The sequence below is a fragment of the Tachypleus tridentatus genome, chromosome 5 (genome assembly GCF_004210375.1).
Source record: "Tachypleus tridentatus isolate NWPU-2018 chromosome 5, ASM421037v1, whole genome shotgun sequence".
NCBI lineage: Eukaryota > Metazoa > Arthropoda > Merostomata > Xiphosura > Limulidae > Tachypleus > Tachypleus tridentatus.
The window spans coordinates 37,385,981-37,412,411 of record NC_134829.1 but is presented as its reverse complement, the minus strand read 5'-3'; the positions used below and the strand labels follow the sequence as shown (position 1 = coordinate 37,412,411).

The following is a 26,431-nucleotide window of genomic DNA, read 5'->3' as shown; positions in this document are numbered from 1 at the left end:
TCACGATCTTCTGAGATTTTAAAAATGTAAAAGGTTATTTGTTATTTTGAATTTCGCCCAAAGCTACTCGAGGGCTATCTGCGCTATGTAAAAGGTATTTACGTTTGTAATTAGTAAATACACAAATACTTTCTGATGTCTTATTCCACGGAGCTATAACTGTTAAGAGATGGTAGGTTTTTCGTGAGATGTAAGGGATTGTTAGGAAAAAAATTGAAATAATCGTCTAGAAGAAACTTGTACGTTGCTCATCATGGAGAGTTATCTGAGAATAGTGGGTCTGAATTCCCGTCACGCTAAATATTCTCGCCCTTTAAACCGTGGGGGTGTTATTATGTGACGATCAATCCCATTATTCTTTGGTAAAAGAGTAGCCCAAGAGTTCGGTAAGGAACTTCACACCCATGACCTGTAAACTGTGAATCAAATACCCTAACCATCAGGTCATTCCAAGGAGCAATGGAGAGAGAACTTTCTTGTATTACGGAAAGGGTGGTACTAATGTTGGGGTTACAGTATAGAGGAGAGCTTTTCTTCATTACGGAAAGGTGGTACTAATGTTGGGGTTACAGTGTAGAGGAGAGCTTTTCTTCATTACGGAAAGGGTGGCACCAATGTTGGGGTTACAGTGCAGAGGAGAGCTTTTCTTCATTACGGAAAGGGTGGCACAAATGTTGGGGTTACAGTGCAGAGGAGAGCTTTTCTTCATTACGGAAAGAGTGGCACCAATGTTGGGGTTACAGTGTAGAGGAGAGCCTTTCTTCATCACGGAAAGGGTGGCACCAATGTTGGGGTTACAGTGCAGAGGAGAGCCTTTCTTTATCACGGAAAGGGTGGCACCAATGTTGGGGTTACAGTATAGAGGAGAGCTCTTCTCCATCACGGAAAGGTGGCACTAATGTTGGGGTTACAGTGTAGAGGAGAGCTTTTCTCCATCACGGAAAGGTGGCACAAACGTCAGGGGTTACAGTGCAGAGGAGAGCTCTTCCTCATCACGGAAAGGGTGGCACCAATGTCAGGGTCACAGTGTAGAGGAGAGCTTTTTCTTTATCACGGAAAGAGTGGCACCAATGTTGGGGTTACAGTGCAGAGGAGAGCCTTCTTCATTATCACGGAAAGGGTGGCACCAATGTCAGGGGTTACAGTGCAGAGGAGAGCTTTTCTTCATCACGGAAAGGGTGGCACCAATGTTGGGGTTACAGTGCAGAGGAGAGCTCTTCTTCATCACGGAAAGAGTGGCACCAATGTTGGGGTTACAGTGTAGAGGAGAGCCTTTCTCATCACGGAAAGGGTGGCACCAATGTTGGGGTTACAGTGTAGAGGAGAGCTTTTCTTCATCACGGAAAGGGTGGCACCAATGTTGGGGTTACAGTGTAGAGGAGAGCTTTTCTTTCATCACGGAAAGGGTGGCACCAATGTTGGGGTTACAGCACAGAGGAGAGCTCTTCTCCATTACGGAAAGGTGGCACCAATGTCAGGGTTACAGTGCAGAGGAGAGCCTTATCCTTATCACGGAAAGAGTGGCACCAATGTTGGGGTTACAGTGTAGAGGAGAGCCTTCTCTCCATCACGGAAAGGGTGGGCACTAATGTTGGGGTTACAGTGCAGAGGAGAGCCTTCTTCATCACGGAAAGGGTGGCACCAATGTTGGGGTTACAGCATAGAGGAGAGCTCTTCTCTCATCACGGAAAGGGCGGCACCAATGTCAGGGGTCACAGTGTAGAGGAGAGCCTTCCTCCATCACGGAAAGGGTGGCACAAATGTTGGGGTTACAGTGTAGAGGAGAGCTCTTCTTCATCACGGAAAGGGTGGCACCAATGTTGGGGTTACAGTGTAGAGGAGAGCTTTTCTTCATCACGGAAAGGGTGGCACCAATGTCCGGGTTACAGCACAGAGGAGAGCCTTTCTTTATCACGGAAAGGGTGGCACCAATGTTGGGGTTACAGCATAGAGGAGAGCTTTCTCCTCATCACGGAAAGGGTGGCACCAATGTTGGGGTTACAGTGTAGAGGAGAGCCTTTCTCCATCACGGAAAGGGTGGCACAAATGTTGGGGTTACAGTGCAGAGGAGAGCCTTTCTCCATCACGGAAAGGGTGGCACCAATGTTGGGGTTACAGTGTAGAGGAGAGCTCTTCTTTATTACGGAAAGGGTGGCACCAATGTTCGGGTTACAGTGTAGAGGAGAGCTCTTCTCCATCACGGAAAGGTGGCACCAATGTCGGGGTTACAGTGTAGAGGAGAGCTTTTCTTCATCACGGATAGGGTGGCACCATTGTTGAGGTTACAGTGCAGAGGAGAGCCTTCTCTTCATTACGGAAAGGGTGGCACCAATGTTGGGGTTACAGGTGCAGAGGAGAGATCTTCTTCATCACGGAAAGGGTGGTACAAATGTTGGGGTTACAGTGTAGAGGAGAGCTTTTCTCCATCACGGAAAGGGTGGCACCAATGTCAGGGTTACAGTGTAGAGGAGAGCTTCTTCTTTATCACGGAAAGGGTGGCACCAATGTCAGGGGTCACAGTGTAGAGGAGAGCTCTTCTCCATCACGGAAAGGGTGGCACCAATATGGGGTTACGGCATAGATGAGCTTTTCCTTATCACGGAAAGGGTGGCACCAATGTTGGGGTCACAGTGCAGAGGAGAGCTTTTCTTCATCACGGAAAGGGGGCACAAACGTTGGGGTTACAGTGCAGAGGAGAGCTCTTCTTCATCACGGATAGGGTGGCAATAATGTTGGGGTTACAGTGTAGAGGAGAGCCTTTCTTTATCACGGAAAGGGTGGCACCAATGTTGGGGTCACAGTGCAGAGGAGAGCTTTTCTTCATCACGGATAGGGTGGCACCAATGTTGGGGTTACAGTGCAGAGGAGAGCTCTTCTCCATCACGGAAAGGGTGGCACCAATGTCAGGGGTTACAGTGTAGAGGAGAGCCTTCTCCATTACGAAAAGGGTGGCACCAATGTTGGGGTTAGAGTGTAGAGGAGAGCTTTCTCTCCATTATGGATAGGGTGGCACCAATGTTGGGGTTACGGTGCAGAGGAGAGCTTTTCTTCATCACGGATAGGGTGGCACCAATGTTGGGGTTAGAGTGCAGAGGAGAGCTTTTCTCCATTATGGATAGGGTGGCACCAATGTTGGGGTTACGGTGTAGAGGAGAGCTTTCTCTCCATCACGAAAAGGGTGGCACCAATGTTGGGGTTACAGTGCAGAGGAGAGCTTTCTTCATCATGGATAGGGTGGCACCAATGTTGGGGTTACGGTGCAGAGGAGAGCTTTTCTTCATCACGGATAGGGTGGCACCAATGTTGGGGTTACAGTGTAGAGGAGAGCCTTCCTTATCACGGAAAGGGTGGCACCAATGTTGGGGTTACAGGTGCAGAGGAGAGCTTTTCTTCATCACGGATAGGGTGGCACCAATGTTGGGGTTACGGTGCAGAGGAGAGCTTTTCTTCATCACGGATAGGGTGGCACCAATGTTGGTGTTACAGTGTAGAGGAGAGCTTTTCTCCATCACGGAAAGGGTGGCACCAATGTTGGGGTTACAGTGTAGAGGAACCCTTTCTTCATCACGGAAAGGGCGGCACCAATGTTGGGGTTACGGTGCAGAGGAGAGCTTTTCTTCATCACGGATAGGGTGGCACCAATGTTGGGGTTACAGTGTAGAGAGCTTTTCTTCATTGCGGAAAGGGTGGCACCAATGTTGGGGTTACAGTGCAGAAGAGAGCTTTTCTTCATTACGGAAAGAGTGGCACCAATGTTGGGGTTACAGTGTAGAGGAAAGCTTTTCTTTATTACGGAAAGGGTGGTACTAATGTTGGGGTTACAGTGTAGAGGAGAGCTTTTCTTCATTACGGATAGGTGGTACTAATGTTGGGGTTACGGTGTAGAGGAGAGCTTTTCTTCATTACGGATAGGGTGGTACTAATGTTGGAGTTACAGTGTAGAGGAAAGCTTTTCTTCATTACGGAAAGGGTGGTACTAATGTTGGGGTTACAGTGTAGAGGAGAGCTTTTCTTTATTACGGAAAGGGTGATGCTAGTGTTAAAATTACAACTATCCTTCTCATATCATAATACTATTGTTTTCTTATTTAATCTTCAGACAATACAACTACGATTATTCATTTCTCCAAAACATTTTAATATAATTACTTGATACAATTTGTTAGGATAGTTTTTACAGATTACATTTTTTATTACCAATCTATAATACCTCTCTCTCCTACATTAATGTTATGCTTACACCTTGTTGACAGAGGAATTTTTAGCCCATGCCATCTGTTTATTATCAGTTACACGACTGGTAGGAGTTGACGCACTTACAGCCTCTGCGCCCTCTCGTTGAGACGCACGACTACAATAATGATTGAATATGTTTCAAGTGGCTGTAATGTGTTCCTTATTCATTTCATTATGTCCCACTAGTACGCTATATACATTCAATAAAGCAGAACGCAATATATTTTTATTCGTTGTACAGGGTGTTCGGAAAGTCACTGTGCACTTGTATATTTATTAACAGACGTGTTTCAATACAGAATACAGGAGGTAAATATGAATGACAATTATAAACAATGTTGAATGTGACCACCGTTGGCATCAATACAGGCTTGGATCCTTCTTATTTTGTTTCTAAACACCGCTATCAGTTGCTGGCTTGAAACAGACTGAATGATATGTGATTACAAAACTGCACAGTGACTTTCCGAACACCCTGTATATTACAATGTGAACATTCGGCCAAATACCAATCTACGACCCAGATTTCTGAATGATGTTAAGTTAGCTGCCAGTCAATTCTCTACGTTATCAAATATCAGATTTCTATGTACATTGTTTTAAAAGTGACAGATGGGCTGTTAATGGATCTTTTTGGCAGAAAACATATTTGATTTCTAATAGCATATACAGTACTTAAAGTTACATCTCTCATCATTGTTGCTTGGAATGTGAATTTCTTTTACTGATTAAAGTGTTGATTCATGCACTACAAACTATTTGAAAAATGATTACATTTAATTTCTGGGGTAGAAGAGAAATTTGTTTGTTTTGAATTTTGCGCAAAGCTACACGAGGGTCATCTGTGCTATCCGTCTCTAATTTAACAGTGTAATTTAACATAACTCTGTGCAGCAGAGATGTTTTAGTCGGTAATTTTTCCCACTAACCTGTAACAGATTTTAATTCAAGTTTCAACAGATTCATCAACTAAAATAATCTTGATCCAGGTCTTGTGGTGCAGAAGTATGCCTGCGGACTCGTATCGCTAAAAATCGGATTTCGATACCCGTGATGGCTAGAGCACAGTTAGCCCATTGATTAGCTTTGTGCTTAATTCCAAATAATCAACCAGTTCTTGCACGTTTCCCGTTGTCAGAAAGAAGTATTCACACTTGTAACCACAAAACTTTGTCGATTGTAAGTGAGATACCTGTTTCTGTCACTCACGATGGTTATAAGTATTGCATGCCTTAACTAGGAAAACATGCATGAGCAACACCTGGTGGAAAAGTGTAATTTTTAAACTTACAAAATCTGGCAAAAATTAAATTTACAATATTTTAATTATTAAGTTTATAATGGTTTAATGAGCTAAGTTATAAGGTTGACTGAATGTGTAGAAATTCAAGGTAGGTTTTTGTCATTCATTGTCAAGTAAAACTAACCAACAGACACCAGTAAAACTGTGCGTGATTTTGTTCTCCTTGCTTAACAGGCTTTACTCTCAAACCTTTACGCTTTTACATGTCTAGCAACCCGATTGCTCAATAATTTTTTTGGCAGAATAGACTTTTTTGTAATTGGAAACTCAAACTCAAACTAACGTGGCAGGAGTTTAGTTTAGAGAAAGAGAAATCAGAAGAGTTCTCTCTGCAACTGGGGTGTTCAGGAACGTTGTGGTTCCTCTTCGTCCCCTTTCGTGAATTGTTATTGGGAATAAGTTGGTTTTTTTTTAAATTAATTATTATTATTTTTTTTAACTCTTTGGGTGGAGGATGTCTTTCTAAATGTTGTCTTGGGTGGAGGCAAAGGCAGCACCGGAAAGAAAGGCCGAGACCTGTCCCGAAAGGAAGAAGTCAAGCAAATGTCAACATGAATAGAATTCAAATCAAATCAAACGGCGCGATTCAGGGTCTGGCAATAAAGTTGCCTGGGATCTATAAATCCAATGCCTAAGTTGTTTTGCTGTGGGGGGAAACGGGAGTGCCCCGAGAAAACCCACTTTCACAGGACAGGCGCCGAAAGTTTTGCCTGTCGTGTGCCCGGTATCTGAAAAAAAAGGAATACATGTTAATGACATGGGTTTATTTATTTACATTCTTTGTTGAGTAATTTGTGATTCTTGAAATACGTTGTAAGGTGAAATGTATTTTGTTGGTGCACTGGATAATTTGTGTAGTGATGCCGTTAGTTTGTTTCTATTTTCTGCTTTTAGATAATATTTAAGTGATATTTCCGTTATTCTATCTCTTATTGTTGGTAAATTGCTAATTTGATGTATATAATTTTTGTAATTGGAACTATTGATGCTGGTTTTTATAGTTTGTAGAAATTCACTGACTTGTATCTTTAAAAGCGACCTGACTGTACTCGTGCAGTCGTCTGTTGCACAGTTTCAGTTATGAAACGACACCTATGGAACAAACAAATATAAAAGTTTCGTGTTTCTGCTCGGAAACTTTCCATTTGATTAAAAGAAGATAGAAATTGTAAGAACTGAAACAGTATGATACAGGGTGCGTACCTAGTAGAAAAATGTATTCTGTGTGGAGTATGTTGTTGGTATGTATTCTGCAATAGAGTTGCATCAATGCAACTTAAGAATAACATAACATGATGCAGAGTTAGCTTATTTGAAGCATCGCTGTATACCGTAACCCTAACGTGCAAATAAGATTTTTACTTGCTAGCGTTTCAGCCTTTTGAAATGGTTGTGATTAATTAGCTGTAAATACTTAACAAAATCAGCTGAAAAGCATAATATATTACATATATTACCCAAACAATATCTACATTACTGTCTCTCTTGGTTTACCGGTAAGATTAAATATTTTATAATAACAGAATTCGGGGTTCGATCCAATCAGTGGATGCAGCGCAGGTGCCCTATTTTCGAGATAAAATAAACAAACGGTCCGCATATTTAATTACTAAAACAATAAAATTTTACTTGATGTTAACGATTTCTAGGATTTCTTCTGATTGTTAACGTAATAAAACTGATTTTAGTGACAGGCTGATTAATAAGGGAAAAACATTCTAGTAATTAACATCGTTAAAATTTATTGAATTTTTTTCCCTACTTCCTGTTACACCTGTAAGATAATTTGTTTTTAATGACTGAAACTTAAACGTTATAATTAGTACATTATCTATCACCGAGCCCAATGTAAACATATTTAATTCACAAACAATAAACAAACACTTGTTCTACGTTGTGCTATCGAACGTTTCGAGCATTTTTCTATTATTGTTTAGGTGATTGTTTCAATTTTCTAAAACAATTAAAATGTTATTTCATACCAACAAATGTTTTATTTCTTGGCTCGTGACAAGAAGGGTGAATTTGTGGTCCTAATGGAGGATAGGGATCAATCAAAACAAGCCCCTTTAAGGAGTTTGACTTTCGAAAGGCTTTTCACATGAATCATTTCCTGTAGGGTCGTATCTAAGATAATAATTATTTTACACAACTTCAGATCTTATCGCAACTGTTATATTCTAACTCCAACAGATTGATAACCTTTGACCTGTTCGAGAAATCTAAAGAGATACTTTATAGGTCTATGTAACGACTGTGACTACCATCTGTAGTGCTGTACGTGACAACCAGTATTGATTTACGTTAATGTTCTGATATTACCTCCAGGCTTTTGTGTACATATAACCTTGGTAGCCCTAAATCTTGATTCGTAATTAGGTAATACATAAAGACCCGCCTGCCCTTTCCAGAGAGATCCCAGCTTCTTGTATAATTTATTTCTTCGTCTGGTTTGTCATCGAAAGGTTCGATTTCATGTTTTAAAACTGTCGTAAGTGACGAAAGTCATGTCGTGTTCGTCATTTAACGCACAACACAGGACGTTTGACAAATCAGTCGTCACCGATGTCACTCGTCTCAACAGTTTAAATGATATATCGTGTAACATCGCTTAATGAGATTGATAGATGGCGAGCTTATAACCTTTCACCAGTCTTATATTCATAACACTTAACTCTTACCGTGTGCTAGACTTGTTCTGGCTTATATCTTTGAGATTGTGATGTAAGCAATGTTACGTATCCAAAAAGAAAAAAAAAATGTCTTTGAAGTCCGAGGATAATGTCTCTGGTTGATGCTAATGATAAGGTTCAGTCAACAACTAGTTTCAACTTTTTTCTTGTACACACTCTCAAAACTATAATTAATTATACCTTTTTTTTTTTAAGTACCATAAGCAAAATATTTTACTTTGTTTCGGTATAAAATCTTATTTTGTTTACAAATAGTAATCATCAGACAGATAAAAATATCATTTGACCTTTCGTCTTATGGAATTTTATGCGAACTTGTAAGATCAACAAATTCATAGACTCTGCATCCGGTGACATGGTTATTACGGCTTAGCATGGAAGAGCATGAGTGCCTGTTTCATGCCACGAGCTCCTGAGATATGCGACGGTTGAAGAGATATGTTGTGGAAGAAACTTGCGTACACGTGACTTATTTCGCTTTTTCCAGACGTAGTTATTTCTGGATTTTGATATGTATTTTTGCCTGTGACGTGCGGACTGCTTCTGTCATTGCCTTTTGTATTTATGGATAAACAACAGCACGCGATTTTGTTTTTTGTCTTTAGTCTTACGTGCAAAGCTGCACTGAGCTCATAGCAGGTGCTAAGCCCCGAATATTTTGATGATGATCCTTCGGGGTTGGGCCTGGCATGGCCTAGCGCGTTAAGGCGTGCGCTCCGTAATCTGAGGGTCGCGGGTTCGCGCCCGAGTCGTGCCAAACATGCTCGCCCTCCTAGCCGTGGGGGCGTTATAATGTGACGGTCAATCTCACTATTCGTTGGTAAAAGAGTAGCCCAAGAGTTGGCGGTGGGTGGTGATGACTAGCTGCCTTCCCTCTAGTCTTACACTGCTAAATTAGAGACGGCTAGCACAGATAGCCCTCGAGTAGCTTTGTGCGAAATTCCAAAAACAACCAACAACCAAGCCTTTGGGGTTACCTCTAAGCAACTAAAGGAGGCGCTGTCACTATGAATATTGCAGCTGGGAATCGTAAAACATTTATGTGAGTTCTGTCCCTATGGATTTATATATCTGTAGGTTTTTGGATATTTGCGCAACGATACTTAAAAGCTATATGTGACTGCTGAACGCGATGTTTTCGTCGGTAACAGGACACAAACAATTGACCCATTCGGCACGCTGAACACTGGACTGTTTATATGGAAATTTTTTGGTGTAACACGACTCCGTTACTAAACCGATCGAATTTAACTTTCATGACGTGCCAAAAGTTTAAAGTGTGAAACGTGTTCGGCAGCATCACGTCTCAAATCTTAATGTATTCGATCCGCAGCCTGATACGTTAACCAACAAACCAGACCCAGCCCTGTTTAAAAGAATTTATCAATTAAAGTAAGCATGACAATGGTCAAACATTCACTATTAAACTTAAAAATAAAACTCTATGACATTTACAAACATGTTTATACAATATTTAGCCCTAGAATTACCGACATCTATCGGTCTTTTAAATATATTTTTGGAAATTTAAAAATTTATTTACAAATAAAATTGCGTATGAATACATGATTTTGTTGGTTACAAGGTTTCTAATGACGTATAACACACGATATATTATAAAGAAAAATAACATTAAAATTACGATCAATTGTATAAATTTTACACGAAAAACTCGTGGTTTTACCCGGCTTCTTCGATCAGTTTTTTTTTTTATATTAATTGTAGCAAAGAAAAATATAAGTTTATTCAATATTAATAGGTGATTCCAACAACAGTGAAAAGTATTTTAAAAAAGTGGGTAATTTAAGAGCTACTTTTACTCAAACCAAAAAAACTTGTGTGTTTTCGAACTTGGGAATTAGAAATATATGAAAAACAGCGACTACCAAACGTTATGTCCCTCAAAATCATTGGAATGGTTAATATTATTAATAGTTGTGAAAGTGTTAAGAACACGTTGAGTAGCATTCATTTTATTGTAAGTTTTCTCTACACCTAAGGCCCGGCATGGCCTAGCGCGTAAGGCGTTCGACTCGTTATCCGAGGGTCGCGGGTTCGCGCCCGCGTCGCGCTAAACATGCTCGCACTCCCAGCCGTGGGGGGTGTATAATGTTACGGTCAATCCCACTATTCGTTGGTAAAAGAGTAGCCCAAGAGTTGGCGGTGGGTGGTGATGACTAGCTGCCTTCCCTCTGGTCTTACACTGCTAAATTAGGGACGGCTAGCACAGATAGCCCTCGAGTAGCTTTGTGCGAAATTCCCAAACAAACAAACTCTACACCTAAATATCAAAAATTTAATTCGTGTTTGTTCTTAAACGAAAAAAACTACAACAGCTATCTGCGGTATGCTCACCCAAGAGACCGAACCTCGTATTTTAGGGTTACAAGCCCTAAGATATACCTATAAGTAATCGAGATTCATTTTTCAAACATTACATTCAACTTTGTTTATATTTTCATTAGTTCTATTTTGAGAAATTTCGTCTGTAAAATAATATCAGATATTATCACGTAGTCGTTGTCTTTACTTACTCCCTGGTGGCCGTCATGGGCACCGCACAGGTAGTCTATTGTGTAGCTTTCTACAGAACGACAAACAAAGAAAAAAAATTTTATATTGTTCCATTAATAGCCGGAGTACCAGTTCTCAAGTCGGAAGTTATGATGAAACGTTATCTTAGGATAAAAAAAGTTGCCACCTTCTTTGTAAGCATAAACAAACAAACAAGCAAACAAAAATTGCAAAACAAAAAATGTGAAACCGCAAATTTTCATGTATCTTCGCATAGACGCACCAAACTTTTATGCCAAATTTCATGATGATCCATTAAGAGAGGGCGTAGTGGTAGAAAATTGTTTGTTTCTTTTGTTTGTTTTTGAATTTCGCATAAAGCTACTCGAGGGCTATCTGTGCTAGCCGTCCCTAATTTAGCAGTGTAAGACTAGAGGGAAGACAGCTAGTCATCACCACCCACCGCCAACTTTGGGCTACTCTTTTACCGACGAATAGTGGGATTGACCGTAAAATTATAACACTCCCACGGCTGAAAGGGCGAGCATGTTTGGTGCTACCGGGATTCGAACCCGCGACCCTCGGATTACGAGTCGAACGCCTTGACACGCTTGGCCATGCCGATAAAAAATAAAGTTTGTATATATCTCCCCGTGGACTCAATAAACCTCTATACCAATCTCGAATTAGTTACCTGGATATACAATAGACACCACTGTTCTATGTACATAGATACGAAGTTACAGTTAAACCTCTTAGTAAATGCGTAACATATCAGAAATAAACAGGGCAGGAATAAACGTTTTAATTCCTCAAATATCACAGGTATATCGTGAAATAAGTGAGAAACATTGTTTTTCTGTTTTCACCAACTACACTGTTCAGTGTTGTCGATATTTGTTGTTTGTTCTGCGTCCTGATTGGTTGAGAAATTCACTCTATCACATTACTCAAATTCTTTGCAAGAACTGCATTTTACCATTGAAGTTGGAGGTGTTTGTCTAGGCATGATATTGAATGATTGATTATAACCAGTATAATTTTCTGTAATACTTCAGTAAAAATATCTTTCGAAGATTAGAACTGGGAGTGGCGTTGTGATTTGTGTCGGGCTGCGGATAGGAAGATTCAACTTCTATACATTTTTCCGTTGAACATGCCCCGCAGTTTTGGCTCTGGGGGAGTTATAAAAGTAACAGTAAATCCCAGTATTTAGTTCATAGACCCAAAGAAAGCTTTTATTATAAAAGGTGCTGCTGGTTGGTTCCCTTACCTCTGGTTAGCTGCATCTGAATTCTATGGGGCCTAAGCATTTAATCCACGAATATACGTGAAGTGCGTAACTTGTGGTAAGTTGGTTGCACCCAACTTAAGAAGGTCGTTTTAACAGGAAAAACAAAGATTCCTTACTCGTATATCTTGCATAGACTGTATGTACATAGTTTTGCCAGCCAGCTATAACGACGCTACTTTGTTACACGTCACAAATTAAGATACAACGTACATTAAACATTACATACGTACTGATAGTATAGAGCACAGCCCCCATATTGTGAAATATTTTGTCATGCATGGCATCCATACAATTACATCTATTAAATATACATACACAAATATATATGTGATTCATGCCTAGCTTTAGATATAGAGTTCAAGCAAGGTTCATATACCGTTACTCATTCGTCTATCTAACTAATTATTTGGGTATAGAATCTTATTTCGTTTACTGTCTGGGAATCTAAATCAATAATGTAGTTGGATCGTGTGTAATGTTATTTGTTATTTTTGAATTTCTAACCAAACTACTCGAGGGCTATTTGACTTAGCCTTCCCTAATTTAGCAACATAAGACTAGAGGGAAGGCAGCTAGTTATCACCACTCCCGACATTTAACCACCTTGGGCTACTCTTTTACCAACGAATAGTGGGATTGACCGTTCATTATAACGCCCGCATGGCTGAAAGGGCGAGCATGTTTGTTGCGAGCGGGATTCGAGCCCACAACCCTCGGATTACGAATACAACGCCTTAACCCACCTGACTATGCCGGGCCCGTGTGTTATGATCCAGAGCAGTTTAACTTGCAGTAAAAACTAAGTATCTTCTTCCCATAAGCTAAAAATGTTCTATACACTAAGTTCATTACAAAAGTGTAGAGGTGAATGTGTCATTACTCGTTTGTTTCGTTACGCTTGAAAGTAAAGACCTGTTTCCTTGGATATTCCCAGGAAATCTTTTCTCCATTTATGAAATTTTCATGAACAAATCTATTGATCTATTTGCTTGTCCGTGTTATTTATCCATCTGTAAACTTATTAAGTTATCTTTTTAAATTGTTTTTCATCTGTGTGTGGATCTTTATAAGTTCCTCTGCGAACTTTCATTCCTCTTTTGCTCAGTAACATTAGTATTTCGCCAAATTAATTATTTATTATCAAGCATTTAAACTGTTACGCGCAATAAAAAAAATATGATAAAAGCGTAAATAAATATTGGTTCTACATCTTTAAACACGGTTAAATCTACGAAATAAAAGCTTTAAAAATTACTAGAAGATTAGTTTATCAAAAGCTGATAAAATAGCAGTTATCTTAGCTCTTAGGAAAATTCATATAATGTGCTAATTATTCTTCATTTTGAAGTAACCGTTTTAAAGCAAACACAGACAGATAGCGTTCTATGTTAGATTGCCAAACTGACGGGTATGCTTTAAAAACACACTATTCGTTTTATAGGAAAACAAAAGGAAAAAAAAAAATTTTTGTCCATCCTATAGACGCCCAAATTTCTCCTAAAGTTGTCAACACTTATATACTGCTTAAAAACCTTTGTCGTAAAACTTAGTTATAATTAAAATACTTATCGTATAAATGAATTTTAATAAATTGGCGATGGTTCTCGACAGGATAAGAAATTACGAAAGCTGATTGGGAAAACTTTCGGACCTCTAGATTATTCTAAATGTTGTTAGTAACAAAAGAGAGTCATATATTATAAGTCTGTGTGAGGTTCCCGTATTTGCAGAAACCAGAAGCAAGTATTCTAAAGACGATATAAACATACTTTTAAGAAACCAGAAGCAAGTATTCTAAAGACGACATAAACATACTTTTAAGAAACCAGAAGCAAGCATTCTAAAGACGATATAAACATAATTTTAAGAAACCAGAAGCAAGTATTCTAAAGACGATATAAACATAATTTTAAGAAACCAGAAGCAACTATTCTAAAGACGATATAAACATAATTTTAAGAAACCAGAAGCAAGTATTCTAAAGACGATATAAACATACTCTTAAGAAACCAGAAGCAAGCATTCTAATATTGTAATATAATATTGTAATAATGTAATATAAGAAACTAGAAGCAGGCATTCTGATGACGACTCGCTTCAAGGAACCAGCAACAGGTATTATAATGATTATAGACTTTAATCCACTGACAAATACGGCTGCTCCAAACGCACGCCGAATATTTGTAATCCGTACGCGGTACACTCGCATTCACCCACGGGAGGCAGATCCTACCATGCACGGCATTAACGGGTTAAGGACTCAGGAGCGGGAAATTTTCACGAGAGTCATTTACCTGCTAACGTTTCTGATAAACAACAAATCTTTATTGTGAAATCTTTTTTTCTGTTAGTTTATGAAAAAGCCACCCCTCTTCGGAAAGCTACTACCGTCATATATTGCCATCCGTTCTTTGGATTTTCTTTTTTATTTTTGCTAAGTGATTTTCTAGGAACGGTTTTGACTTTTTTCAACTATTTTTCTATGAAAGAAAAAATATATGACATCAATATTTGCTAAAACAGGTCAGGGCTTACTTAAGCAGTTACAGGCGGGTTCACTGTTGAATGTTTGTACGGGTGGGTTATTAAGTGTGCCAGACGTCAGACTAGATCTTATAGTGCAATAAATCTCCCAACTAAACAACCTCTAAAAGCCCACAAACAAAAGAATATAAGTTCAACGCCAGCACATCACAGTATGTAAAGCCCTTGAAATCACAATTAGTTTCGGAGAGAACAAAATCTTTTGTTAGAAGCTGGGCACCTTATAAGCTTGTACAAGCTAGAGAACGGATATCACGCAATATCACAATTTCCATGTTTTTTTTTTAATAAGCTGAGTTAATTGGCTTAAGTTTTATCATCACGTAAAGGATTCCGGATGTTATCCTACTTTTTATATGTAAAATGATGAAACGTATCATCCACCTATGAATTCAAGTAGAAAAGGTTATTTATTTGGTATACCAGTAGCTGAAATAATAAGGTTGTCGTTTAACCCCTGACCCTTGATCTCTTGATGAATATAAACTTCCACTTAGTACATTTGTTTGTGCATCATGAAGTGACATAATATAGATATGTTTGTTTGTTTTGAATTTTGCGCAGAGATACACAAGGAATATCTTAACTAGCCGTCCCTAATTTAGCAGTGTAAGACAAGACGGAAGGCAGCTAGTCGTCACCACTCACCGTCAACTCTTGGGCTACTCTTTTACCATAGAATAGTGGGATTGACAGTCACATTATAACGCCTCCACGGCTGAAAGGGCGAGCATGTTTTGGTGCGACCGGGATTCGAACCTGCGACCCTCAAATTACGAGTCGAACGTCTTAACCCACCTGGCCATGCTGGGCCTTAAATGCCAAGTTAAATCTATTAAGGAATAGGTGTAATAACCACATCTTGAACGTGTAGCAGAAAAGTTAATACATTCATAAAATTAAATTAAACATAGATATATATATATATACACACATACAAACCATACTTATTTGACCGTTAGAATACTCGAGTACTTAATCTTATTGTCTGTGTACACCAACGTGTGCATTATGTAGTTGTATAAGGCCAAACTCATTCATGCATATGTAAGTACAACATTAACAGGGAAAGAGTTTTAAATGAATTAGTAACATTAGGAGTCGTTGCGTGAGAACATATACCTGGGACAGTTTCTTTCATTCTTTTATCTTAATACGAAAAAAAACACAACCTCCCCCAGAAAAAAAACAACAACTAGTAAACTTGCAGATTATCACACGCTTCAACGAAACCGTGATATATATATATATATACTTTTATAATTCGACCTATTATTTTATTCATGTCTTCGGTAAAGGACTGGGCGAAGAATCTTTACAAGCATCTGATGCGAGAGTCAGTCAGGAAGTCATTTACACGTTCGCCGCACGCATGTACATACGTAATTTGTTTAAGGGAGGCCGATCTGAGGATCATGAGATACAGACGCGCGTCCTTTATCACAAACTTTGCGTGTTTATGTCATATATAGGCTTTAGGACGCGGTATAGTTTGGCGTAGTCTTCCGCCTATTAACTTCCCAACATTAATTGGAAAGACTGAGATAACCCCATGGTGTGGATCGTCCTCCAAGCAAAATAATTTAAAAAAAAAAACAATAGCGAAACTAAAAGAAACAACACGGTTTTACCTTTTTCATATAATATATTTTTATGTAGGTATTTCGCTTCAAGGTTTACGAAGTAATTTTCGGTAACAGAGTTGGCAGTGGGTGGTGATGACTTAGGTGCCTTCTCTCTAGTCTTACACTGCTAAATTAGGGACAGCTAGCACAGATGGCCCTCGTGCAGCTTTGCGCAAAATTCAAATCAAACACGAAATAGTCTCACGAGATTAAAGCACTTCTGTGCTTGCTGATGTAATCGAATGGTTGTCACGGGCTTTGATTTTGATGGACTTACAGTTCGTTCGTTCTTTCGTTTTGCTATTATGTACAAAGCTACGCCCACCGCAGGGATCGAACTCCAGTTTTAGCGTCATAAATCATACAGCTTACCAATGAGTGAGAAAAGTGTTAACTTGTTACGTACGGTTTGGTTACACTCGAGTATTTCCTATACGGTTTAATGCCTATTGAATACATTAATTTACTGCCTAAGTACGAAAAATTATTTTTATTGTTTCTACATGATTAAATTATCGTCAGTTTGTTTTATTTATAATTAAGTACATTATTAAAGCATTGCCAATTTTTTCTCTATTTAAATAATTTGATAATAACTGTATTGTTAAAATATTGCCTGTGTATATTCGTTGTAGTTAAATAACATGGCATTGTTAAAATACTGCCTGTTTGTTTTCGTCATAGCTAAATAACTGCATTGTTAAAACAATGCTAGTTCGTCTCATTTGTAGTTAAACAATCTGATATTAATTTCATTGTTAAAATATTACCATGTTACCAAGCATGGTCTAACTTGTCGATGCAATTAATGGTTTTAGAACAGAGAAATGCTCTCACTGCTTGTTTTCCTTATACTTGAGGGTTTTGGGTTTCTCTTACTCATTTATGATATATCTGGAATTCCAAACCTTAGTGAACTGAATTGTTTCTAAAGGGGCGAAGTATTGTCAAGATTGAACATATTTAACTGTCTGTAAAATCGAAGCTTTCCTTGAAGTTCTTACACACGTTGCTGATTGATGAGCTCGTGCGTTGAAGCAGCTGAAAGTATTCATATGCTAATTTGAGCTCGGGTGATGAAACACCGAGCCAAGGTTACACAGTTCAGATCATCAATATGGACGTCACGTAGTGATAATACTCGAATTTCTTATTTTACAGGAGGATGTTTCCTACTTTGAGGATTTCTTTCAGTGGCGTCGATGCTCAGACTAAGTACGCCGTATTGCTGGACATTGTTCCGGTAGACAACAAGAGATACCGCTATGCTTACCACCGGTCCTCGTGGCTAGTTGCCGGAAAAGCTGATCCTCCTTCCCCGGCACGTATGTACCTCCACCCAGACTCCCCTTTCACTGGAGATCAACTGAAGAAACAAGTAGTGTCTTTCGAAAAGGTTAAACTGACCAATAATGACATGGACAAACAGGGACATGTGAGTACATAGTGAAACTAAGAAAACAAAATAACTTCCAGTTTCTCTGTAGGGCTATATATATGCAACAGATACCGTGTAAGTGTACTTCTATGGCAAGTGTTCCTTTCTGTTTGTTTCTCTGTTGTTAATGTTTATTTTTCTTTATAAAGACAAAACCGTTGAGTTTTTACCAGTTTATAACATGAAATACTTTGATACATTCCTCGTTTTCGACGAGACATTGTTGGCCTTGCTAGAAAAGAAACTGAAACCAAACCATTTTCGAGACGCTTCATGAGTAGGTGGAAAGGTACTGTCATTCATAATTCGACCTGTACGTTAAACTTCCTTGTATTTCACTGAGACATGTAGAGAAAGAGAGAGAGAAAAAAAAAGTTAAGCTCCCCCTTTTCAGAAGTTATTCGGTATCAGATATTTAAATAGGTTTTTGTTATTTCACTAAAATTTGTTGAGAGAAGAATATGTAATTGAGCTCCATTTTTTATATTCTTCGTAAAATATCCTTCTATTATTGTGAGACAAAAAACCGAAGATCAAATAGATAAAGAAATAATGTCCATCAGGGTATGCAAAATGGGTATGATACATTGTACTGATCAAATCCAATGAAAATAATGAATGTTCACCGTGTTTATTACGGTCTATTAAAAGATCTATGCTCACTATGTTTGTCATGGTCTATTACACGATCTATATTCACTGTGTGCCTCAGGGTCTATAATATGATCTATGCTCATTGTGTCTTTAATGGTTTACGAAACGATTTGTGTTCACTGTATTTGTCAGGTTTCGCAAAACAATGTATGTCCATCATATTTTCCACGGCTTATAAAACAATCTGTGTTCACCGTTTATGCCATGGTTTATAACACGATCTATATTCGCTGTTTTTGTTATGTTTTATAAAACAATCTATGTTCGCTGTCTTTGTCAGAATTTATAACACGATCTGTGTTCACCGTGTTGGTCAGGTTTTATAAAACGATCTGTGTTCGTTGTGTTTGTTAGAGTTTATAACAAGATCTGTATTCACCGTGTTTGTCAGGTTTTATAAAATTATCTGTGTTCGTTGTGTTTCTTAGAGTTTATAACACGATCTGTGTTCACCGTGTTTGTCAGGTTTTATAAAACGATCTATGTTCGTTGTGTTTGTTAAAGTTTATAACACGATCTGTGTTCACCGTGTTTGTCAGGTTTTATAAAACGATCTATGTTCGTTGTGTTTGTTAAAGTTTATAACTCGATCTGTGTTCACCGTGTTTGTCAGGTTTTATAAAACGATCTGTGTTCGTTGTGTTTGTTAAAGTTTATAACACGATCTGTGTTCACCGTGTTTGTCAGGTTTTATAAAACGATCTATGTTCGTTGTGTTTGTTAAAGTTTATAACACGATCTGTGTTCACCGTGTTTGTCAGGTTTTATAAAACGATCTATGTTCGTTGTGTTTGTTAAAGTTTATAACACGATCTGTGTTCACCGTGTTTGTCAGGTTTTATAAAACGATCTGTGTTCGTTGTGTTTGTTAAAGTTTATAACACGATCTGTGTTCACCGTGTTTGTCAGGTTTTATAAAACGATCTGTGTTCGTTGTGTTTGTTAGAGTTTATAACACGATCTGTGTTCACCGTGTTTGTCAGGTTTTATAAAACGATCTGTGTTCGTTGTGTTTGTTAGAGTTTATAACACGATCTGTGTTCACCGTGTTTGTCAGGTTTTATAAAACGATCTGTGTTCGTTGTGTTTGTTAGAGTTTATAACACGATCTGTGTTCACCGTGTTTGTCAGGTTTTATAAAACGATCTATGTTCGTTGTGTTTGTTAAAGTTTATAACATGATCTGTGTTCACCGTGTTTGTCAGGTTTTATAAAACGATCTATGTTCGTTGTGTTTGTTAAAGTTTATAACACGATCTGTGTTCACCGTGTTTGTCAGGTTTTATAAAACGATCTATGTTCGTTGTGTTTGTTAAAGTTTATAACACGATCTGTGTTCACCGTGTGTGTCAGGTTTTATAAAACGATCTATGTTCGTTGTGTTTGTTAAAGTTTATAACACGATCTGTGTTCACCGTGTTTGTCAGGTTTTATAAAACGATCTGTGTTCGTTGTGTTTGTTAGAGTTTATAACACGATCTGTGTTCACCGTGTTTGTCAGGTTTTATAAAACGATCTATGTTCGTTGTGTTTGTTAAAGTTTATAACACGATCTGTATTCACCGTGTTTGTCAGGTTTTATAAAACGATCTGTGTTCGTTGTGTTTGTTAGAGTTTATAACACGATCTGTGTTCACCGTGTTTGTCAGGTTTTATAAAACGATCTATGTTCGTTGTGTTTGTTAAAGTTTATAACACGATCTGTGTTCACCGTGTTTGTCAGGTTTTATAAAACGATCTATGTTCGTTGTGTTTGTTAAAGTTTATAACACGATCTGTGTTCACCGTGTTTGTCAGGTTTTATAAAACGATCTGTGTTCGTTGTGTTTGTTAAAGTTTATAACACGATCTGTGTTCACCGTGTGTGTCAGGTTTTATAAAACGATCTATGTTCGTTGTGTTTCTTAAAGTTTATAACATGATCTGTGTTCACCGTGTTTGTCAGGTTTTATAAAACGATCTATGTTCGTTGTGTTTGTTAAAGTTTATAACACGATCTGTGTTCACCGTGTTTGTCAGGTTTTATAAAACGATCTGTGTTCGTTGTGTTTGTTAAAGTTTATAACATGATCTGTGTTCACCGTGTTTGTTAGGTTTTATAAAACGATCTGTGTTCGTTGTGTTTGTTAAAGTTTATAACACGATCTGTGTTCACCGTGTTTGTCAGGTTTTATAAAACGATCTATGTTCGTTGTGTTTGTTAAAGTTTATAACATGATCTGTGTTCACCGTGTTTGTCAGATTTTATAAAACGATCTGTGTTCGTTGTGTTTGTTAGAGTTTATAACACGATCTGTGTTCACCCTGTGTGTCAGGTTTTATAAAACGATCTGTGTTCGTTGTGTTTGTTAAAGTTTATAACATGATCTGTCTGTTTTTGTCAGTGTTTATAAGACACCCTGTTAATTATGCAACTATATTTCTCTTTCTCTCCGTTAGAAGTCCAGCATCAAATAATAAGTGAAATATTATCCACTATGTCCAGTTAAGAAATCTTTACCCCGAAATTTTGGCAATGGTTTTAACAATTAATCATGTCATTAATCATGTTCTAAATGCAGTTCCCTTGTCGTGAACGTTTGAACTTGATAGTACATTAATGTCTCTTTTTACATTAAACTTAACGTGTGATGTTTCTGTTTTCCAGATTGTCCTAAATTCGATGCACAAATACCAGCCTAGGATACACCTGGTTAAACTAAAGTCGGATCACCCGAACCCTCCCCATATAACAGACTTAGAGTCTGAGCAAACAAGGACGTACGTCTTCCCAGAAACCGTTTTTACAGCAGTAACAGCTTACCAGAATCAACTGGTATGATAAATGTTCATATTTAAATCGGTTTTGAAATTGTAGGCTTACCACATCCAGTGTACTGTATCCGTTAGTACTGAATGATCCCACCTGTTCCAGATTCTTTTCAATGTAATGTTTTAATTATAAATCGAAATATAAGGCATTCTGGTGTACTTTTATATTTAGAAAAACATTTCCAACAAACTATAAAATTCTTTAAGTTGTTTAATGTTAACGTAGGTATATATATATATATATAACTTGTACAGAATTTCATAACGGAATTTTCCACATATATATATATATATATGTGAACTGATATAGTTGTGTGTTAATTAATTCTACTTTCGATTTTTTTTTTAGTTTAGTCATGGCCTTTTGCTTTTCCTTTTTTCAGCTTTCTCTCTCTTCACTTTTTAACATATAATTCTCTCTGTGTAAAGGCGTTTTCATTATTACATCTTTGCTGTTCTTTAAATCATCAGATTACAAAGTTGAAGATAGACAGTAATCCATTTGCTAAAGGTTTTCGAGATTCGTCTAGACTCTCTGACTTCGAAAGGTAAGCCTTTTGTAAGTCTTTTATTATCTGAGGGCTACCTTCTCTCTCCCCCAGTAAGTGAAAATGCAAACAAAAGAAAGTAGTGTTAGTTACGAGATTCCAAATAAGGTTTAAATTCGCAGATCCAGAATATTTATATTTTATAACACCTTAATACATGCTTATTTCTTTTTATCGTTTTCAAATTGAAAATCAAATTCGGAATAATATATATATATTCATCAGTAATCATGACAAAATAGTAATTATCTTAAAGTTAGAAAGAACAATAGAGAAAAAAACACAACAAATTCAGAACTCGTAACTGGTAATTCGTCATTAATATCAGACCTTAAATATTTGTTTAACCATCGAGAATGTATTTTTGAAGTTTAAAAGTAATAAAAGAAAAACCCTATTTGAGTAGCTGTTATACGAGATTCGAAAATAACGAGTGAATTCAAACGTAAGACAACTACTAAAATTAATATTTAATCTGTAAAAAAACAGTAATGTTTGTTTGTTCTTAAACACAAAGCTACACCACGGGCCATCTATGAAGTGCCCACCACGAGTAACAAAACCCAATTTTTAGCGTTGTGAGCCCTCAGTTAAGCTACCGGATGGTTAGTGTTTAATATTTCTTTCAAATTGATCCTATATTAGTTGAACGTTGATGACTTTGTTCAACTACTAGCTCACCCCACAGTTCAGGAGCTGAGGAGACAAGCTTAGCAGACGAACACTTAAGATAACCCGGGAATGTCCTTATCCATATGACGTAGTCCCTCCCCTACAAAGGAGGGGGTGTTCTTTGTGTTAATAGCCCTCTTATGGATGCCAGGGGCGTCAGGTTCGAAACTGTGTTCATACTCCCATTAACAAACTAGTAAGACCAAAAGTAACACACATGTCTTGAAACAGTTTGATTTGGGGTACATAATTCCCCCCCCCCCTGAGTTAGCCGTAGAAATAATTAGAGACAATGGAGGAGCTTGACTGGTGCACTGTGGCCTCTATGAATCATAATGGAGCCTTTGAATCAGTGTTTCATGTATATTTTATGCTAAAATAGTTTACTCTTTTCAGTGTAAACGAAACACACAATGTTATCATATTAATTTATATCACTGTTATATACATTTGAAGAAACTCGTATGTGAAATTCAAAATAGCTATTCATAGAAGTGTAATAGACAAAAATGGAATTAGAAGGCAACTTATGTGAGTGAAAATACAAAGATTACTGTTTAAAATATGAGACTAACACTTGTCCATATGTAATATGTTTTTATCCTTTTCTACCCACAGATGGCTCGGCCATACGTCCGTGAGCTTATAACGCTAAATATTTTATTTCAATTCTCCCATTGTGTAGAGCGCAAATACCTCATTGAGTAGCATTACGTACAACAACGCACAAACAAAGTACTCAATCTTAAAGACAAATATAAAATCATGTAAAAACACAATGGTAGCTAAGAAAAACCAGCAGCGTAAAACTACTGCACAATAACATGAATAATTAATTAAGTAAATTAACGCATGTCGCGAATAATTCGGGGGAAGTCGAAATCACAGCTACACGCTCACGCATGTTGCACGTGAGACTGAGTTTTTAAAGTGTACGGATGAACAATGACAAGAAAAACAATATCGCCAGTAACGCAGAACATCAAAGCTTTGAAGCAGTAACCATGTTGCCGTGAGATACTGTCCAGTTTCAAAACCAAAGTAAGATCCATGATTTAAAGTCAAAGAATACCAAACCCGTGATGTGAGAATAATAATAAGTCTGAGGCCTCCCCTGCCTTTTACCAATCAAGGACCTTTTACTTTGTTGTTTACTATTTTACTTGTATTTAATGCAGAAAAAAAAAATTAAAAGGTGATATTGGTATTTTATCTAAGAGAAGGTGGCGCGCAGATCGGTCGTAAAAGTACTCGAAAAGAAATTATAAAAACATTACTAGATCATTGTGAGAATGACATCCGTTTTGTTTTTTTTTTTGTATCTTTGTTTCTTGTCAAGCAGTTCTGATATAGTGAGAAAGCAGGTACCAGATAACACTAGAATTTTTGCACAATTCTATCATCAGATGGCAGTCCTATTTTATTTCTTGGAACAGCACGTAGATTTTTTTGGTAAAACAACGTCCCAAATTACAGTTTAATTTCCAAGCAAACAATAAAAAACTTAAATCATATTAAAAGTTAAAAGCCGTTTTTTTTTCTTAATTCAAGTAAAATTTCGTGGTAATTTTAAAGAATTGAGTAACTTCTTAGTGGAAAAGTTTCATTCAATTTCCGACAGGTGATGAAATTCCATATATCCTGTAATGATCATTCACTTAATGAAATAATTTATGACATTGTTACATGTGCAGCATGTTTTATTTGTTATTTCGCATTAGTTAAGCAGGTAGTTTGCCCCAAAAGTTGTTATTATGCCCAACTACAGTACCTCCAGCTATACCTAACATACGTTAGTAACACCCCTGAATGCACTACACACACAATGTTGTGACTGAAGATATTTTTAGTTGTTCACTTGTGTTTATGACATCTTTCCCTTTACCTGCTGGTCTTATTCGATCTACACTTTGTTTTAGATGGGCTATTGGCTACATCTTGAATGTGATCTGGAAAGTGTGTCTGAGTATCTAAACTCGGCGCTATTTACGGAGCGTTGAAACCTCGTCAAATTTTATGTCTAACGGTGACTACGGCGAAGGGCTGTACTGGACTGTTTTGGTTTGTTTTGAATTTCGCGCAAAGCTACTCCAGGGCTATCTGCGCTAGCCGTCTCTAATTTAGCAGAGTAAGACTAGAGGGAAGGCAGCTAGTCATCACCACCCACCGCCAACTATTGGGCTACTCTTTTACCAACGAATAGTGGGATTGATCGTAACATTATAACGCCCCTATAGATGAAAGGACGAGCATGTTTGGTATGATGGGGACTCGAACTGTTTTGTCTGTAGTTGTTTTTATTATATACTGCTCCACCAAATCAAAAGGCGTAGTAAGTGTAAGATGCTAGATATTAGGATAGAAAGTGATAAAAACATCTCAGTTATTTTTACTTGCCGTGAATCACAATTTTTATCACTATGTATAAATTTTTGGTAACTGTATAGCTGCACAATACGTTAAAATGTTTATTATTTATGAAGTAGTCTTTTATTCATAAGGTCACATTTAGGACATATATATAGCGGAGTGAACTGTTTAACTAGCCTCAGATATTGGTGAAAGTAAACCTTTTTATCTGTTATTTTTTCCAGTTCCTTATCGCATAAACAATATTAAAATAAACTAGCTGGGGTATCCCTACCGTGGAAGGAAGTGTGTTTTTTTTTAATTCATGTTTAATGAAAGGTTATCCTAGGACATGAAAAGCTGTTTCCTTTATATATAATTAAAAACAACAGCATGGGCACAACAAACCTTCATGCCAATTTTGGTGAAGATTCACCCACACCATGCGAAGTATTTACATTGACATACAATAGATAGTACTATTATATTTATACAGAAGGTGCCATTAGATATGCGTGTGATGTATTCATGATAGAATGGAGAAAAATAAAGTTCTTCGTGACAGAAAATGTAGGCAAAACGGAATAATCGTTACACCTATTGCAAATCTACTTGTACACAGGATAAGTATTTTGTGAATTTTGAGTTTGCATATAGCACAATAAAAACATTTTTCCAGTATCATTCAAGCAAGAGTCCATTGTAATATAATGACGTTTTATTATTAATTTGACCCGATAATAAATTTGATAATAATTGCAATTTATTGTTTAAACTGATTAACATCCAGTCAAATGTTGTTCATTAAAACTGATGATATATATATATATATATACAAATAAGTAGCATCTGGACCACTACTATGTCTGTTGTATCTCAGTCATCCTGGTGAGCCCTAGTACTGTACGAAAGACCTCGTCGGTACTTGATATAGCAAGTGTTGTTTGTTTCACGTAGTGTAACATGTTCTTCTTTACTCTCACTCATTGGTTCTTAGAATTGCACACGGTCGCAATTAATGGAGGCAAATACAGTCGACTTAGATACCACGCACTTGGCGTATTCTAAGGAATTTTATGAAACTGAATTTCTGTTGTTGCAGAAAGAAATATCAGTTTCAGATAACTGGTGTTCTGCCTTAATATTGTTAACCCTCTTCACACGTCTGAAGAATATATAAGGTTGTATTTTACGAAACATTAAAGTAATAACATCTGACACACTACAATAATGTCGTATGTATCACAGGGTGAAGATGTGGGTGTATCTCGTGCTTCACCTCTCAGGTTAAAAGCCCCCAGAACCTTTACAAAAAACGGCAATGAAATCATATTTGTAGTCAACTATACAGAATCGCAGACATTTGGAATAAATGAAACGAATTAACCATGCTGATAAGCATAAAGTTCAGGGGTAAAGAAAATTCATATTTCAACTCTAGAAACAAGCGCATGTGCATATACGTTATTTACGTCCTTTCGGAATCTAAAAGCATAATGTCCCACGTAAATCGACAATCAAAGTTATTCTAGCCAATGCTCGGCATAGCCTGCTGGTTAGGGCCCTCGACTCGTAATCTGAAGGTTGCAGGTTCGAATTCCAGTCACGCCAAACATGCTTGCTCTTTCAGCTGTTTGGGCGTTATAATGTGACGGTTAGTCTCACTTCTCGTTGGTAAAAAAGTAGCCCAAGAGTAGGCGGTGGGTGGTGATGACTAGCTGCCATCCATCTAGTATTACATTACTAAATT

General features: G+C 37.6%; 1 protein-coding gene across 1 annotated transcript in view; it reads left to right on the top strand.

The window, feature by feature from the left end:
- The window catches only part of LOC143250332 (T-box transcription factor TBX20-like), a 48,846-nt gene that overhangs the window by 13,438 nt on the left and 8,977 nt on the right, over window positions 1–26,431 (top strand). Inside the window, exons 2-4 of the mRNA XM_076500783.1 lie at window positions 17,371–17,644; window positions 20,949–21,116; window positions 21,584–21,660. Of these exons, the coding sequence (XP_076356898.1) occupies window positions 17,371–17,644; window positions 20,949–21,116; window positions 21,584–21,660 (519 nt within the window). The remainder of the gene's footprint in view (window positions 1–17,370; window positions 17,645–20,948; window positions 21,117–21,583; window positions 21,661–26,431) is intronic.